This window comes from Chiloscyllium plagiosum, chromosome 28 (genome assembly GCF_004010195.1).
Source record: "Chiloscyllium plagiosum isolate BGI_BamShark_2017 chromosome 28, ASM401019v2, whole genome shotgun sequence".
In the NCBI taxonomy this organism is placed as follows: domain Eukaryota; kingdom Metazoa; phylum Chordata; class Chondrichthyes; order Orectolobiformes; family Hemiscylliidae; genus Chiloscyllium; species Chiloscyllium plagiosum.
Window position 1 is genome coordinate 13,567,135 of NC_057737.1, and position 19,156 is coordinate 13,586,290.

At 40.1% G+C, this 19,156-nt stretch overlaps 1 protein-coding gene across 1 annotated transcript in view; it reads right to left on the reverse strand.

Moving 5' to 3' along the window:
- Window positions 1-639: 639 nt before the first annotated feature.
- The window catches only part of vps53 (VPS53 subunit of GARP complex), a 231,859-nt gene continuing 213,342 nt past the window's right edge, over window positions 640-19,156 (reverse strand). The window contains exons 21-22 of the mRNA XM_043718341.1: window positions 5,935-6,039; window positions 640-1,788 (exon numbers count right to left, since the gene is read on the reverse strand). Of these exons, the coding sequence (XP_043574276.1) occupies window positions 1,618-1,788; window positions 5,935-6,039 (276 nt within the window). The 3' untranslated portion in view covers window positions 640-1,617. The remainder of the gene's footprint in view (window positions 1,789-5,934; window positions 6,040-19,156) is intronic.

Consider the following 19,156-nt stretch of genomic DNA (forward strand, 5'->3'; position numbering starts at 1 on the left):
TCACTTGTCACTCTTCTAGTTCCTGAGGGCTTTCAATGTGAGCACTGCTCAAGATCAAACCCAAGACACAGAGTGAAATAAAAGTATTCTCATTCTCAATGTCCCTAGTCCTTTTATGCAACACCCAATGGTAATGCTTATCTGTGAATTAGATTATTTGAACTGCCCTTCTCCCACAAGCTCTTCTGTAAGAGATTTTATTTTCTGTATGAGCAAAGACTGACATTAACTTTAGCATTCAATTCAGAAACTAAGTTAGCACAAACTTTTGACATTCTACTTGGTGAATCAAACACTCAACTACTTGAGTTACTGTCCTGCCCTAATTCATTTTAGTTCATTTAAATAGCATGAGGATTTCATAAGCATCCACCATATTTTATGTGTATGTAATGTTGCCTTTTCACAAAGAGTTAAAAATATATGCAATTATGCTGCAGATATAATAAGTGGTCTGCTTTTGGATCTCTAGGACCACACGGTGAGTAAGGGTATTGGAGACAGTTTGCATTCATGGTTCATGTAATCATAGAATCCCTACAGTGTGGATCAGGCCGTTTGGCCCAACAAGTCCACACCGACCATCCAAAGAGTAACCCACTCAGACCCATTCCCCTACCCTTCTACTCTACATTTTACCCCTGACTAATGCAGCTAATCTCCACATCTCTGGACACTATGGGCAATTTAGCATGGCTAATTCACCTAATCTGCACATCTTTGGATTCTGTTCCATCAAATTATCAACAAGGCAATATCCTGATATCTAGATTCCAATTCCTAATGCAGCAGTGGAACTTTACTGCAATTCAACTGCTAACAGCATCATTCTGAAAATTTCTGGAGTGAATTTCAGAAAATACACTCCAGGATGTTACGGAACTTCAACACTGAACATGTTAAATGTACAGTCTTTCATTTGAATTAAGTGAAATTGTACCAGTCAGTTAAACAATTTGGGTTTCCGTGATCAGTATTTATATGAAATTTCCAGTTGTTCAAGTACATATACTTAATGGGACCATTCCAATTCTGACAAAACAGGACTATGTTAATTCATGAAGAGCTATGGGCACTGCCTTTATAATTCCAGCCAACTGCTGAGGGGGTCCACCACATCAAGCGCTTGGTTCACTTCAGCTCCGTGACTGCATTTGGCCCATTAGGAACACAAAGCTATCCTCTGTGCAAAATACATTAAAACTCGCTGATTGCAATTTTATACACATTTATGTGAATTCTGAACCTCTTGCGCAGTGGCAGAATGTGAAACTTCTCAGGCAGCTCAGAATTCTGACTCAAACCCAAAGTAAGAGAAGAGGTGGACAATGAGTAGTTGGGGACAGTCTCTATATTGTGGTTGGTTGGAGACTTCCTCAGCTGGAAAGATGACTGTAATTGCAATAGTGAATTAACATCTCCAGGAACAAAAACAAGATAAACAGGATGGTTGCTGCTTCTGTGACACAGACTCTGACAGAGAGGAAAGAAGAGTGAGGAGGGGGACAAGATATTGAGGATAAGACGCAAGGAGAGGGGAAAAGTTCTTTTGTCACATTAGCAACTGGAAGAGCTGATATTTCAGAAAAGCCCGATCTGTGCAACTTTGAGCTTCATTTACAGCCGCTTTTTAATGAGTTTTTCCAGTTTACGGATCCTGGAAGATTCCTGTTCAGGGGACGGTGCAGATAACGACGTTGTTAAATTGTTGTCTCCACCTGAAGGAGGAGTAGGTAGCCTCTGTCGGAAAAGTTCCAGCATGCTGCTTTGTTCACTGCGCTTCAGACCCTGCAATACCAAAAAACAGGGACTTGTAGCAAAATGACAAGCAGATTTACACATCGACTGTTTAATTACACTTACATTTATTCTGACAAAAGTCATATTGTAGAAGGCGGTGGGAATAGTATAGTTGCATCAGGGACAAGATGGATAAAGGTGAAGTGGAATGGAGTAGTCGATTGTGCTTTCGGGGTTAGAAGAATCATTGAGGGAGGAAACATGTGGAGCATAAACAATGACACAGACCCACTGGGCTGAACGGTCTGTTTCCTCCTATGTAATTATTCCATGCCTTGTTTAAGGCAGTTGGTTATCTCCGCCTCAGTGACTGCACCTGTGCAGTATCTCTCAGTACCTCACCCACAGAGCTGCAATTTGGTGCGCTTCACTAATTAAACATAGAGTTTAATTTTCAGTTGCTCATGATTTTATGGTTTCAAATATAAATTATGAAAAATTCCATTTGAATTGCTTTTACTGGAGTATGGCAGACTTGAGGAGGTGTAATTAGAGGGCAGTGCTCCAATAAACTGCTATTAAATGAAAGAATGTAAATTCTCACCAGTAATTCTCCAATTGATGAGTTTGAAAGTTGGGCATGCTGGCAAGGACAGAAGTGAAGAGTAAGACTGAGAAGAGGCCAGCTTCTGAGGAGCTATAGGTTTGGGAGCGGGGAGCAAAACTACATGATGATTGACAATCATCTTGGTTCCTGTGACTGACCTCTGCACGTTTTTATTCATCATTCATTCTTGGCTGTAACACTGACATCTACTTCAAATCCACCAAATCCCACAGCTACCTGGGCTACACCTCCTCCCAACCCCCTCCTGTAAAAAGGCTATGCCTTAATCCCTATTTCACTGCCTCTGCTGTATCTGCTTCCAGGAGGTGCAATTCCGAAATGGCCTCCTACTTCAAGGATTGCAATTTCCCCGCCCACCTGGTCAATATTGCTCTGCAGTGCATCTCCTCCACTTCTACATTTTCACCCTTGAAACCACCCCTCCAACTGGAACAAGGATAGAACCCCCCTGGTCCTCACCTTCCAGCCCAATCTCCCAATACAGTGCATCATCCTCCACCATTTCCACCACCTACAATCAGGCCCCACTACCAGAGATGTATTTCCCTCCCCTATCTGCATTCCACAGAGACCATTCCCTCTGTGACTCCTTCGTTAGGTCCACGCACCCCCACCCTGCACTTCCAGCACCTTCCCCTGCCACAGCAGTGTAAAACCTGCACCCAGACCACCCCCCTCACCTCTGTCCAAGTCCCCAAATAATCCTTCCACATCTGGCAGAGATTTTCCTGCACATCCAAACACCTCATTTACTGTGACTGTTACTCTCGATGTGGTCTCCTCTACCACTGGGGAGACAGGAAGCCGACTTGTGGAACGTTTCAGAGAACATCTCTGGGACACATGCACCAAACAACCCCACTGCCCTGTGGCCGATCACTTCAAGTCCCCCTCCCACTCTGCCAAGGTCATGCAAGTCCGGGGCCTCCTCCACCACCAAATCCTAGCCACGCGACATCTGGAGGAAGAACGCCTCATCTTCCACCTTGGGACCCTCCAACCACACGGCATCAATGTCAAAGGCTGAGAGACTTGGGTCTGCTAACAGGGGATTTAATAGAGACATACAAGATAATCGGAGGATTAGATAGGGTAGACAGTGAAAGTCTTTTTCCGAGGATGATGACGTCAGCTTGTACAAGGGGGCATAACTACAAATTGAGGGCTAATAGATGTCAGAGGCAGCTTCTTTACTCAGAGTGGTAAGGGTGTGGAATTTCTACCTGCCAATATAGTTAACTCAGCCACATTAGAGAGATTTTAACAATCCTTAGATAAGCACATGGATGATGATGGGATAGTGTACGGGGATGAGCTGAGAATAGCTCACAGGTAGGCACAACATTGAGGGCCAAAGGGCCTGTCCTGCGCTATATTGTTCTATGTTCTAACAAGCGATTTATACAAGTTCAACATCACCTCCCTGCTCTTATACTCTATGTCCCTATTAATAAACCTGAAAAAGTATCCACTAATCATACTCTGTTGTTTATAAATCACTCAGCCAATTTTATTTTGTTTAACTAAGAGACAATAAAGATTCTGGGCAGGTTTCTGCTGCAATTGCAGAATCTGGGCACTAAGGGATGCCACTGAGATCCAGGGCAAACAAATCCACGGTAAGTGTTTGCAGCTTCAGCAGCTTTGGCTTAGAGTTTTTGAGCTGAAGACTAAACTACAGGACTGTGACACATAAGGGAGGGGAAATGTTACCTGGAACTTTATTCCAGAAAGGGGTTACACTCCTCAGAACAGGATCTTGAGATTTGGTCACTGGTCAGGGAAAGGAGGGTAGGACTGTAAGTGAGACAGGTCATTGGAGAGGAGGGGAAGAGCCTAGCCTTTGCAATTGTAACAGGTTTGCAGTTCTTTCAGCTTGTTCAAATGAGATTGGAAGCTGCATAGCAAGCTATTCAAATAGGGTGAGCAAAAAGGGAATGTAGTGTATTGGAGACACTTATAGTGAGGGGGATTTAGATTGTTCTCAGCAGCAAAGAGCACAGGTCCAGAAGGCTGCGTTGCCTGCCTGGTGCAGGATTCAGGATATCCACTTGGCATTCGAGAAGCATGGGTGGTGGAGTTGTTGTGCACTGTGCAGATACCAATGGCATAGGCAGTACAAGGAAGGTGATTTTCCAAGTCAGTATAACAGGCTAGGCATTGAATTAAGCAGAACCTCAAAGAATCTGAAATCTCTGTCTGAAAGACTGGTGTGGTAGAAGTGGGTTCTAGTTTAGAGGCACTGGTATTAGTATTGGGCAAAGCAGGGTCTGTACTGCTGGGACAGTCAACATCTAAGCCATACTGGGACTAGTATTCAAGTAAGCCATATAACTAGGGAAGTAGAAAGGACTTTAAACTAAACAATGGGGATAAACAATCAAATTTAGAAAGATGTGGTAAAGCCAAGAGTAGAAGCATGGTGAGAGAGAAATATATTATAGAAATGATAAATAGATTATAATAGTAAGGGAAGGAGAGTACAAATCTAAGAGTAAATCATCAGAAAAGACTAGAGGTTGCAAAAATAATAAAAGAAAATTAAAGACTCTGTTTTATTATTTTCCCCACCTCTCCTGCCACCTTTAATGATCTGTGCTCAAATACACCCTCTGCTCCTGTGCCCTTTTAGACTTGTACCCCCTAACTTGTATTTTGGTAGGAAGGACATTGAAAGACAATATATCACCTCACATTTCTTTGCATTGAACCTCTCAACTTGCCACTCCATGAACTTGCCTATGTCCTTCTGGATTTCTGCATAATCCTCCTCAAAGTTTACAATTCTTTCATATTTTATCTCATCTGCAAGCTTTGAAATTATCCCCAACACACCAAGATCTATGGGTAATTGAAGTCCCCATTATAGCGACTCAATAATGTTGGCAATGCTGTATAACTTTCCTGCAGATTTGTTCTTCTCCATCCTTCCCAATAGTTGTTGGTCTGTAGAGTACACCGAACAATGCAATTATATTCTGTAGCTCTATCCAAATTGACTACATTGTTGAACCCTCTGATACATCCTCTTTCACCAGCACTGTATTGCTCTCTGGAACTAATACTCCTCCTTTCCTTTCTCTCTTTATTTGAATATATTGTAACCACCAATATTTAACAGCCAGTCCATAAGAACAGCAGGATGGCTGATCTGATAGTCCTCAACTCCACTTTCCTGCTCATAGTGAATGCAATCCCAGACATATGACAACTGAATTTTATATTCAGTTTGAAGCAGAGACTTTTATTTAAATAAGAGCAAGTATGAGGGCATTAAAACAGAGCTGGATAAAGTTACTGGAATTAGGTCAATTGAAATGAAGTGGAAAATATTCAAGGGTATAAAAACAAATAGAGGAGAGGCAAATCAGAAAATGGGTGGAATATTAAAAAAGTAAAGAATGACCTAAAGATTAATAAGGAGGGGAAAATTAGAAAAAAAACCTAGATAGAAATATTTTTAAAAATTTTTATAAATTTTTTTGAAAGAATAGTAAACAAGTGCTAGTCCTATAAAAATTGAATCTGCGGAATTAATAATGGAAAATACGCTTCTACGACCTCACCTTCATGTCAAGAACTTTCTGGAATGTTTCCGTGCTACAATCAGCCAGGAGTTTGATGTAGTTATCGACAAACACCACAGATGCTTCATGAGGTGCCATTACCACCTATAAGTTTGAGAGAAAATAAATAGTTAAAATATGCTTTAGGAAAGTTTGCCTCAATCATTTTGACCATTGTTTTACCAAAGAAAAAAGACCTTTGTTTACAAAAGACCATTTCTCACAAAGCCTTCAAATACAATGTTTGATATATGCTATGAACACAATGAGATTTATATTTTGCCTCATCAAACCTAAAATGCATATATTTTTGTAGACAGCAAAAACCTATGAACCAAAATGAAATCAATTGGAAAGTTACCTAGTTTTGGTTAAATAAAGAATTGTGGTCCATGCATTGTTCGTTTTAACACCCACAAGTTCGATAAAGGAATATGTGGAGCATATGATTCACCACAATTTGACCTTTAATTCTTTGACACACACCATGTTCTTTATAGTCATCTTCAAACCATCAGCTGGCTATCTTTTCCTCATTTTGACTATTTTGGTGTCCTTGCATTGGAATGAAGGAGAAAATAGTGAGTGGATCGTAATTTTGCCATTGCTCCAAGATATGCTACCATGGGGCAATACTGATATTGCTGAAAATGTGTTGCTGGAAAAGCGCAGCAGGTCAGGCAGCATCCAAGGAGCAGAAGAATCAACGTTTCGGGCATGAGCCCTTCTTCAGGAATCTACCTTGGATGCTGCCTGACCTGCTGTGCTTTTCCAGCAACACATTTTCAGCTCTGATCTCCAGCATCTGCAGTCCTCACTTTCCCCTAGCAATAATGATATTGCCAGTTGTCTCCTTAAACTATAGAAGTACAGAACTTTGTAATACAGTGATTTACTTAGTGGGCTGATGAAGAATTAACAATGAGAGCAACCTGCCATTGAGTCTGATCCGTATCCTGTTTTGACACTATGCAACGTAAAGCCACATCGTTTGAAAAACCTTTCAGACTCGAGGGCAGAAGATGCACAGACTCACCTCGACAGGCCTGAGTAACACAGTGCCATTGTAGAACAGAAAGTACAAATCTCCTCTTTTTACAGGTACAGAATCATTTTGTATCTATTTCTATTAGATTCAAACAACTTTAACATGTTATTTACAGTATAAATATATTTCATTTACAACATTTCAAATCTTTCAGAATCACAGAAAACAGGACGAGGCTATTCACTCCATAATGCCTGCTCCACAATTCTGCATGCTCACATCTAGTCCTCTATCTCAATGCATATTCTCCCCATAGCCCTTCACACCTTTAGCCTCTGTAATCATTTCCACTGCCTTTTGTAATGGAGAAGTTCAAAGGTTCAATTCAGACTGAAATGGTCTACTGTGTATCCTGAGAATATTTGTCCTGTTTATTTAGTGCTATTACATTGAACACCTGGAAACTGTAATTTCCTGTATAGCCGTGGCCATCTCAATTTGTAACATATCAAGTGGATCCACCATTTAGTTTGTGATCAGGTAAACTATGACATGGTTTTCCCTGGAGAGATTTACTTGATTTTCCTCAGGCCTTGCTCCAACTGCAGTGGACAGTTTTGCAAATCTACTCCCAGGTTCACAATGCAAGAACGCCCTGGATCAATCCCGAACCGCCCACTCCACATTAACCATAGCTAAGATAGCTTGTCAATAAGATAAAGCTATGTTTAATTGGGCCAGCTTGTTTTTTAAAACTGTTGCTCTAGTACGGAATTAAATGAAGTATTGGGGTGTCTGTAAGCAAATCCAAAAAATTCTAATTGCTTTCAATTGGACAGCCAATTACAGATATCAATAGTTTCAACTCTCCAAGCCATAGGAATAGGAGTAGGCCATTCTACTCGAGTTTTACACCTTTCAGTTTCATGGTTAATCTGCAACTTAACTCCATCTATCTATCTTGGTCTGCATAAACTTAATATTCTTGTGCAGCAAAATTCTTTAACAAGCAAACAAACATTGGGTTGCTTCATTTAATTACAAATGAATTACATCTGTGATAAACTGTGATCCTGCAGTATTGCAAATATAAAGCACAAGATTTGTAGATACACTGGTAGATTTTGCCCTGACTTTGCTCTACATAGATATGTGTGGACAAACACATTATACCACAAAACTCAAGAATTCAGTTCTGCTGCTGAGGTGGATCTTGAACAATAAAATCTAATTACCATTGCCAGAGTGAAGGCAGAGGTTAATTACAGATTCAAACATGTTTATTAAATTCAAACTCCAAGATAATAACAGACTATCTTTTTAAGATTGGTTTGTATCTGAAATGGTTGCATCTGGCATGTTATCAGCCACCATGACTGAAAAAGCTCGAGTAAACAAGAGCAATGATCTCACATTTTGTTAGTCCGACATCAAACAGGCTTGCAACGATTGTCCTACAATCAATGGCAAACACCAAGCAGATGACTCCTTTGAGGTAACCAATTCCAAAAGAGGAATAAATTGACCAAGTTATGTTGTTCCTCTTCTCAAACTGTTTTACTCAGGTTTTATTTAGATTTGTTCGTTAAGACACATAGCAGAAATTTACAACATTAAACCGAGGGACAGCAAATGACAACTACCACATCCACCTTCACTGCAGAGTACTTCACATTAACACAACCTGAAAACTGAAGCAGCAGGTCAACAACGGTGAACTTTAAGGACTGATTTTAGGGAAAAAGAATGGAAAAATAATGTAAACTGTACACTTGCCAATTCACAGAAAACCTACAAACAAAAATGAAAGACCAAGGTTTTCACAGGAGTATATGGAACTTTAGATTGTACATCACACTCTTACCCCTCATCTCCTACTGACTGGAGCCACTGGTAGATTAATTTAGCCACAAATCATGGCCATAGGATTATTTAATTGTTGCTAACACAATTTTTCCAAAAAGATAACCATCTAAATCAGTCGGAATGGCCGATGGTGCCAGTCAATTCATCTATCTTAAGTAATGAGAAACTGTCTAAAATCAAAATACGTTGTGTTGGATCTTTTGATTTAGCATTTAAAATCATATTTGCATGGATGACAAAAACCTGGATTCAAAACCAGTTGATGTTTCATATGATTTGGAGAAATAGCTTCTATGTTCATGATAATTTAGCCCTAATATAGGTTGCCAGCTATTGTCGATTACCATGACCAACTATCTGTGATTTAATTTGAAATGCAAAGAAAAACTGCTGTGGTGTGCTGGGATAGGCAACCACATGGCAAGACAACAAATGGTAGCGTTCCTACCTCTGAGCCAGGAGACCCAGGTTAACATCCCACCTGCTCCAGAGGTATAGAATTACATCTCTGAATAAGGTGATTAGAAAATACCTATAATCTATATCCAATCTATGTGTAACACCCAAATAATATGTATCAAGCCCTCCCTCATTCACTGCTGAGTACTGGGGGAAGCCAAAAGTTTGCTTTCATTGTGTTATAGGGGCTTTGTTGTGCAACAATTCTGATTAACAAAATCTACATTTGCCTTGTTGGCACATCTTTCAACTTCCAGTAGAAAACAATAGAAAACAAAAACAAGACTCCAACAAAACAATAAACATCTTGAGTCCTTTTCCCACAAAGACAACTTTGTCAACTAGACAATGCAGACTTTGAAGATTGCAAATGCCTTCCACAAAATTAATAACTTGTAAAATTGATTTGATAACTTAGACTCTTGGTAGATGAATAAATAAATAAACATATCTTTAAATTGGGTTCAACTAACCTTTTGCAATATCTTGCCACTTTCCATCAGTATACTTGAACTGGATCAGTCTACGGGCACATTCTTGGTGCTTACAACTGGTATTCAGGCTTGTGACTGCTGGATAAACACTTAACTCCCTCAGGTCTTCTACCCATTCTCAACTGAGTACTTACAGCAAAATGTGACCAAACAAGGGTTAATATTTAATGGCGGTCATGCATGCCAGCTTGAGAGCCCTGCATTGCCTCTTTCAGGGAAGGCCAAAGGATCCCAGGAATGGAAATCCCACCTGCTAAGAGCTGCCAGCCAATAAAGGCCAATGGATCCACTGAATGGCAGCACCAGCAGAGAAGTGGTGACCTGTGCTACACCCATCCAAAAGCTTAGGATTATCGCTGGATCACAGGCCACAAGTGAGTGATGGTAGAAGGGCTTTACAGGGTGGGGCTGTTGGCAACAAGAGCAAATGGGGTTGGTTCCCAGAAGGCAACACCCCCACCCTCTCCCAACCAACCAAATCCCAATGTTGGAGCCCTTGATAAGGTACTGAATGCCTTTGACAAGAGGGTCCCCAATTAATTAGGGATTATTTGCCCACTTAAAAACTTCAAATGGAATGAAGGGAAAGGCTATTTATGTGCCAAAAATGTAACTGGAGTGGAGATGAAAAGATGAATGGTCTCCTGCACCCAACTCCTTAAACACTAACACATACAGTCACAGGAAGGGCATTAAATTCTGTCCAAGAATCATACTTCCAGAAATTTAGAAGTTTAAAGTATGAAGAGAAACAGACTGGGGAGATAAAGTCTAGTGTTATTGGATTTGTCTAAAAGTTTGGAACAACAATGGATACTAGTTCAATTATTAATTTTAAACGTGAGACCAATAAATCTTTGTCAATCAAAAGTGTCAAGGGATATGGTGCAAAGGCAGATTCACAGAGTTACAACACAGTTCAGCAATTGAATATAGGAACAGACTTCAAAGTATTATATGAGCTACCCCTGTTCCTAAGTATTCAAAGGGTACGGAGACTCAGTCAAGCGGACTCCTGTCCTGATCCTGATGCCACCCAAATGCATTTTCCAACAGCATCAGGGGTGAGAATAGTAGTTTTCCTTTCCCAGTGTAAGCCATCTGAGGGATCCATTCTATTTTGCTGCCTGCAATCATCTAATGCAATGCAAATTGAAAAATCAAAACCTGGGACCCTTTTGATAGATTTAGCCGAGTTACACACTTCCTTCAGCAATGAGGGAACAGAGGTGTAGTTTTCAATTTACATCTTGTGATCTCTTTCCGGTACAGAAGAGGAAGGGGTGCTGATTAGTTTGTATCCTATAGCAGTGACCTTCAGTCCAAACAATTAGGCAGTTTCCTATGGCAGTTGGTTGATGCAGAGATCAAAGAAAACGCTAAAGACGCAAACCTGGAATATTGTCAAGTGCAGTGTTGATTTATTTCATTGCACGTCCCTGTTGTGTATACAGTGTACCAAAAAGGTCAGGTAAAAGCCTGCCAAAAACATAAGAGGGGAAATATCTAAAGCCACCACTAAGCAAGCCATTCCCTGATCCTTTTCCTGACTGCAATAGCTTTGTGGTAAAAGGAAAACACCACTGGTTATTTATTCATATAAAAAAGGATTTATTTCTTCAGTTCAATGTCATTGCAATAGATTTTCTGCAATCTGAGACAATCTTCCACTCCAGTGTGCAGTGGGAGCAGAGAGATTAGCAACTGGCTTGTTAACACGCAAAATACAGCTGACTGCAGCAGAACATGTCAAAGGTCAGGTCATTCACTACCGAGATTCTCCAGTTCTTTTCAGTCTGAAGACATTATTGACTTGATCATTTTCACCTTCACACTCTGCAACTCAAATTCTTCATCAGCTAAAATGGACTCAATATAAAGAAATCTTATTTCCAACTGCACGAGCCAAATAGTATATATGCCAAGTTCAGATTTCTAATGCTGGCTGCTCGTTCGTATTTGTTGTGATTGTAACAAGGTCAGCTAGGTGGACCTCAGAATATGAGTTCCCTGACTGGTGCTGTTAATCTTGTCCAATCAGGGAGCCCTGGCTGACACAAGAACAAGAGTGTCAGAGGTTCTGCTCATGCTGAGAGCTGGTTCTGAGGGAGCTGAATCAGTGTCAAGGACTCTCCACATATGAAAAAGAAAGTGACAGGATACCAGACTTTGTGGAGTTATTTTAGTATTCTTACATGTATTTGTATTCCTCTCCTTCCATGTCACCTAAAAGCACTGAGATAGATGTTGACCTTGTGTGATAGTGTGAAATGACTAACTGCATGTCAGCAGTTTTTTCTATCTTTATTTATTGTTATATCAAGAACGATAACTTTTGTCTTTATTTATGATGCATGTTTAGCATCCCAAAGCTCTTCACAGGAGCAAATAATCCAACAAAAACTTTGTTGGAGTCATATCACGAGATATCAGTGCAAGTTACGAAAAGCTAATGAACGTATGAAAGGAGGACAGGGAGCTAGAAAGATACAGGGAGAGAATTGCAAACCTCAAGATCCAGACAGGTAAAAGTGCGCCTGCCAATGCTGGATTTAATTAAAATCAGTAATACACAAAAAAACCAGAACTGGAGGAGCACAGAGATCTCAGATGACAATACTGCTTTGAATTTGAGCAGAAAATTAATGTGAAGGGAGGACAGGAGAGTACAGAACTCCGAAGACAAGGTCAGTTAAAACGATGAAAAAGAGAAATCCTTTGGCACAGAGGCCAAAGGCTGACAGAACTTCTGCGGTGTCCCTGGGAGTACCGGGGTTTGAGAATCAGTACATGTCAATGTCCTTTAAGGAAATCTGCTATCCTTACCAGAGTGGGAAACGTGGGTGAAGTTGGTTAGTGGCGAAGAATGATTTTAAAGGAGATGAAGGAAGTGGAACAAGCTGAGGTAGGAGGAGAAGGTTTCAGAGCAGTTGAGGGATGTAGCAAGATGAAATTTGGTGATAAGATCCATTCCATCACTGTAATGATTTGGACAGGAAATGGCCTAAGGTATAGCAGGTGAAAGGCTTCAGTAAGGGGAAAAGGTGCCAACACCTACCAGCCATACCCCCATTGTAAATCAGCACCAAAAGTTAGCACACTTGTTAAATCCTTAGTATGGTAACCAATATCAAATTATATCAAAGAGCACCAACCCAACTGTTGGTTAGTTTGTAGAGAGCCAGTCCATTTCCATTTATGAACCATAACTTGATTAGATATTTTGATGCTTAATTGAACCTTAGTATTAAATAAAAATTAGTGTGTTAAATCCAGTGATGCCTGCCACTGCTACTCAGGTAAAAAAAAACTGATTCAAATCAGATCTTTTAGATAGGCAGCTGTTGAAGCAGGATAATGCAGGAAACTGACGTTAGTGTATTTTAGAAATACAATTATAAATTGGTAGCAAAGACAACTGATTCTCAGTATAGCCTTAACAAGGTTCAAGAACAAGTCATTCGCTTCCCCACAATAAATGATGTCACCTACATTAGTGATAGTTTAAATTGCTGCAAAGGATCCACTCCTAACATTAAAATATTAACAGACACAAGATTAACTGGCCTAAAGATCACAATTTTATTCCCTGCATTTTTTAATGTGGACCAAAATTGGAAAAGCACTGTTTTAAAGGAGAGATTGTGGAAGGAATTGCTACACTTTTAAAAAGGGTGTGTGTGTGCGCACGTGCGTGTGGTATTTACATTGCTTTGTTCGGTGAGGGGCGTGGGGGAGAGCTGAATGTAGACAGTTTGGTGTAGGGTGTGGTGAGGTGAGGGTGGGCGTGGGGGGAGGGGGGATGANGGAGATTTGCCTGGCAAAAAGAATCTGAAGTCTCAAATCCAGTCAGTCATTTTCTCCATCCAATCTCTGGAAGCTTTTGCTTGTTAGCAGTAACTAAGACTTTGTTGATCGTGTACCAATCGCCCTTTCCTTCCTGTGAAAGAACCTTGAGAAACAAGACTAAAGAATGGAAACTCCTGGCAAGCCATCTCAGCACACGTTATGGACTGGTGATATCAAACTGTGGTGTCCGTGCACGTGAGCATGCATGTGTCAACTGGTAGAAGGCTTTTAAAAAATTCAAAGTTTTAACTAGTACAGCGATATGTTGATATTTCAATGCTGTTTACTTGTATTTAGAACTAATTTATTTATAATAAACAGTCATTCTTGTTTAACACAGGAACCGTGTTTCCAATGGACAAGTAAAGCAGGGACTGTGTGTGCTTTGATTAGAACTTCCGTGGTGTCCCTGGGAGTACTGGGGCTTGAGAATCAGTGCATCTTCATGTCCTTTAAGGAAATCTGCCATCCTTACCTGGTCTGGCTGACATAGGACTCCAGACGCATAGCAATGCTGTTTATTCCTAACTGGGCAATTAAGGATGAGTAACCAATGCTAGCCAATCAATGGTCTAGCCAGTGATGCTGACATCCCATGAAAGAATAAAAGAAATGTCATCAAAATTTAAAGGTTCCTATTTCTTCCTTTACACTCAAAACGCCTCAGTGCGTTACTGTGCACATTGTAGATGGACATTTGCTGCAGCCATGTGATGTAAGTAGTAAATGTTTAACATGGTGGATGGGTCACCAGGAAAGAAGATTGCTTTTACATGAATGGGGTTGAGCTTTCTTGAACATCGTTACAGGTACATTATAATCACCGAAGGGTAAGTGTATTCCACCAAACCTTTGTGTCTCATAGAAATTACTTGGGAGTCAACTGGGGAGACACTTTCTTCAAAATATCCAACCACCGACCTGCTCTTGCAGCCATTGTATTTATATAGTTGGTCCAGCTAAATGGCTCTCGATGATAAAGACAAAACATTGTGGATGCTGGAAATCTGAAACAAACTTAATGCAGGAGAAACTCAGTAAGTCTGGCAGCATCTATGCCAGACCTGCTGAGTGTTTCCAGTGCTCTCTGTGCTCATATCTTATCAATGATGAGTGTGCTGATAGTATGGTTTAAACAATAGGACAGCCCTGAATGTCAAGAGAAGTGGTCAGGCATTGTCTTGTTTGACAGTCATCGTCTAACACTTAAGTGGCAAATATCATGTGCGCCACACATCAACACAAAGTCTGAATATTGTCCACTGATTGCTTCCGAGAAGGTGCTGGACCCACCTTTAGGGACTCGTACAGCAACACCCAGCAGAAACCCTGACCAAATTTCCACTTCCCTAGCTCTGCTGAGGCCAACTCACTTGCAGTATGGTCATCCTGGATAGTTCAGCCTAAATAGGAGATCAACCCTCAATCCTTCCTGGAGAAACCCACTGAGCTGGTAAGGAGCCTTCAGAATACATATGTGAAGGATTATGGATATATCATGCACTTTCATCTCCCTTTATAAACATGTGTTACAATCTGATCCTTGCTTTAAATTTTTACAATGTAAACACTCCTTAAAACAACACAGAAAAATGTCTCTGAAGTGTCATTATCTCATTGGTGTCACATTCTGAGGCCGCAGTAGTTACTTTTTGTCCTATTTTTCTCCAATAGATTAAGTTTCCTTATATCTCAATGTTTTTCACATTTCTGGTATCAAATTTTCAAAAGGCTTTGTTCAAATGGAAAGCTGATTTGCAATCATAAGCAAAAGTATCCAAAAGAGGGAGTGTACAATTAAGCATTGTTCTTGTTAAGCATTAAAATCTGAGGTTTTGATTGCTGCATTAAGGTACTGTACCCTGGAAAAGACATACCAGCTGAAAATTCCCAATTAAGATTGCCCAGTAAAAACGGGATAAGAGAGCTGTAGTCAAATTATCATATGCAACTCATGTGGAAATAATTTCTTCAAACTCTACAAAACATGACTTTTCTCTTCACAGAATCTTAAGATGTGGTGCAGTTCTACCAAACAGCATTTGGAATAAGAATGAGCAGCAGCTGGAGTTTGCTATTTATTCACTCAGAATTTCAACAAAGGGTGAAGCCAGTAGGAAAAACAAAATCTTGGATAACTAAATACCATTTATTCTCAAGAGATAAACTTCAACATTTTTGAAATTCTAAGCATTTCTATTTATTTTTCCTTCTGATTTTACAGTATGCTTTGTGCCCTTTTTTTGGTGTCTCACAAGCCACAAATTCCTTAACCAAAGGATGGGCAATGCTTCCTCCCTCTGATGTACCAAATCAGCTTGTGAGCCAGTCAGAGTGTTCAAAGTAACTCTGGGATGAGCTGTCAGGCAATTTTCCTGGCAATTTTCCTGGCAACTCAGCCTCTGCTCACTATCTCTCCACCTCAAAGGTCAGTGTTTTATGTGAGAACATATACATATAAATGGAGGACATGTCTCGAGCTGTTCAGATGGGTACGGGAAATTTCATAGGAATATTCGAGTGCCTCTAGCTAACTAGCTTCCTGGTCAATACTCCTCCTTTAATTATCATCAGACCAAGTTGATTAACTATCTACTTAGCTGCTAGTTGTGAGATCATGTTCAATTCTGGTCTCCCTGTTATAGGAAGGATGCTGTGAAACTTGAAAGGGTTCAGAAAAGATTTACAAGGATGTTTCCATGGTTGGAAGGTTTGAGCTATAGGGAGAGGCTATTTTTCCTAGAGTATCAGAAGCTGAGGGGTGACTTTATAGAGGTTTATGAAATCGTGAGGGACACGGATAGGGTGACTAGCCAAGGATTTCTCCCCAGGGTAGAGGTGTCCAAAACCAGAGGGCATAGTTTTAGGGTGAGAGGAAAAAGATTTAAAAAGGGACCTAAGCAGCACCTTTTTCCACACAGAGGGTGGTGCCTGTACAGAATGAACTGCCTGAGGAAGTGGTGGAGGCTGGTACAATTACAATATTTAAAAGGCATCTGGATGGGTATTATGAATAGAAAAGGTTTAGAAGGATATGGGCCAAATGCGACAAAATGGGACTAGATTAATTTAGGATGTCTGATTGGCATGGATGAGTTGGACCGAAGAGTTGGTTTCCGTGCTGTACATCTCTATAACTCTATGATGTGCTCAAAATGAGTATCGCCTCTGCCAAGTCATATCTACCCAAGAATAATTTGTTGTCCGAAATGTTTCAAATACTTGCCAAGAGTGATGTAAATGGGTATTGTGGCAGTTACAACTCTAGCATTGGGACACACAGATTTATGTAAGACACTGACCCCAAGAATGAAATGTAGTCATGAAATTAAAACTATCTAGCAGACACTCCATGTCAGCTAAACACAGATGATTAAAAAATTCTGATCGATTCCTCATCACACTGACACTGACGATGCTGAAAGGATGTATCTTAACCTTGCATTTTATTTCTTCAGCCATTCTTTTGATTTACATCCGCACATCAGAGAGAGTTTGCATTCCAGTAGATGCCCGTTTAGAAATGATTACAGTGGAAATCTCTGCAACACCGAGCAGACAAAGCTTACACTATTTGGTGCAGGGTTTTCAAATGATTAGCTGTGATTATGTTGTGTGTTGAGGAAGAAAAAAATCATTCATTAAAACAACATTAATTCATCACTTCATAGCCAACAAATAGTGTTGGAAACAGTCATTTAAGAGGACAAACTACACAAAGATTCCATCGGCAGTGGATAAAATGGATTACCAATCAATTTGCTAATGGTGCCATTAGCTGAAGGAGGAAACAGCGATGTCACCCTGAAGTAATGATGTTTTTGTGAAACATAATGCAGATTTACATTATGTCAAAGGTGCTATACAAATTTAGTTTTGTTCTTGGAGTGCACCAAGGACAAATTTAGATGAGTGTGTTTTAATGCAATGAGTTAATAGAATTTGGTTATATGATTCTATAAAAATTGAGAGGAAAATGTGTGATTTCTTCAAAGGGAAAAGTATGATAGGACGGGGGAGGGGGATAAAAAGCACAAAAATGGGGTTGCAGTAAACATGACTGGCTTAACTTCATGGTCAAAATGACCTTTTTCTCCCAAGAGTTTCCTGATCCTGTGAAAAAAAAAAGCTGTGCCAAAGGCTGAAAGTAAAAATAGATAAAAAGATGAATGAAAAAAGACTTGTATTTATTCAGCAATTTTCACAATCGCTGTGCGTCTCAAAGCTAATAAAGTGTTAGTGAGTGCAGTCAGTTGTTCCTACATAGAAATCAAGGTAGCCAGTTTGTGCACACCAAGCTCCCACAAACCTCAATGTGATAATATACAGATAATCTGTTTTTGTGATGTTGATTGAAGGATAAATATTGGGTTACCCCTCTACTTTTCTTCAAAATAGTGCTGTGGGATCTTTTACACCAGGTCTAATGTCTTATCTAAAAAACAACGGCACCTATCATACCCCACCCTCAGCAAACACTGGAGTTTGTGTCTTGATTTTAGTGTTCAAGCCTGAAGTGGATCTTGGACTGATCCTAGTGACTCAGTGATGTGAGTCCTAGCAAGTGAGTATGAGCAGTGACAGTGAATATCTTGATCCTTACTTACAAAGGCATGGATTAATGAAGAGATTGGTTGCACAGATATGTAAAAGGCTAATCATGCCTGACAAATATCGTCAAATGTTTTGCAAAGAAAGCAGAATACATTTACAAAGCCATTACAGTGGATGTTACCGATACGGATTTTTAAAAGGAATTTTCTACAGGACAACTTAAGACAATTGGATTAAGTGTGGATAGGATAAATAGACAAAGTCTTTTCCCTGGAGTGGGGGAGTCCAGAACTAGAGGGCATTGGTTTAGGGTGAGAGGGGAAAGATATAAAAGAGACCTAAGGGGCAACTTTTTCACTCAGAGGGTGGTATGTGTACAGAATGAGCTGCCAGAGGATGTGGTGGAAGCTAGTACAATTACAACATTCAAAAGGCATCTGGATGGGTATATGAATAGGAAGGGTTTGGAGGGATATGGGTCGGGTGGGACTTACGATGGCAGGTGGGACTAGATTAGGTTGGGATATCTGGTTGGCATAGATGAGTTGGATCGAAGGGTCTGTTTCCGTGCTGAACATCTCTATGACTCTACAAGTGGATGAATGTTTACAGAGCTAACACAGATGCAATGAAACAAATGACTATATTCATTGCAGTACATTTCTGGGGAAAGTAGTAAGGTTTGAGAGTGCTCCATGTCAGCAAAATCTTTTGACACAGTTTAAAATTACTTAATGTTATTCATTCTCTTAGGCTTTCAGGATTATTTTTCTCCTTTCTAAACTTCTGGTTTAATAATTCTGTCTGTAATTGATCCTGACAACATTCATTGCAATTCATCTGTAAGGATGAACTAGACAAGTTCAATTATGTCAAGTTTGAACATTCAGAAACATCTCAAAGTTTTAAGAGTACGAAAAATAAATTCATTCACCCAACTTCCAGGTAGCAAATGGCGCCAGACAGTTTAGTCAGATTTAATTAGCATGTTCGCATTGAAACACTTTGTAGT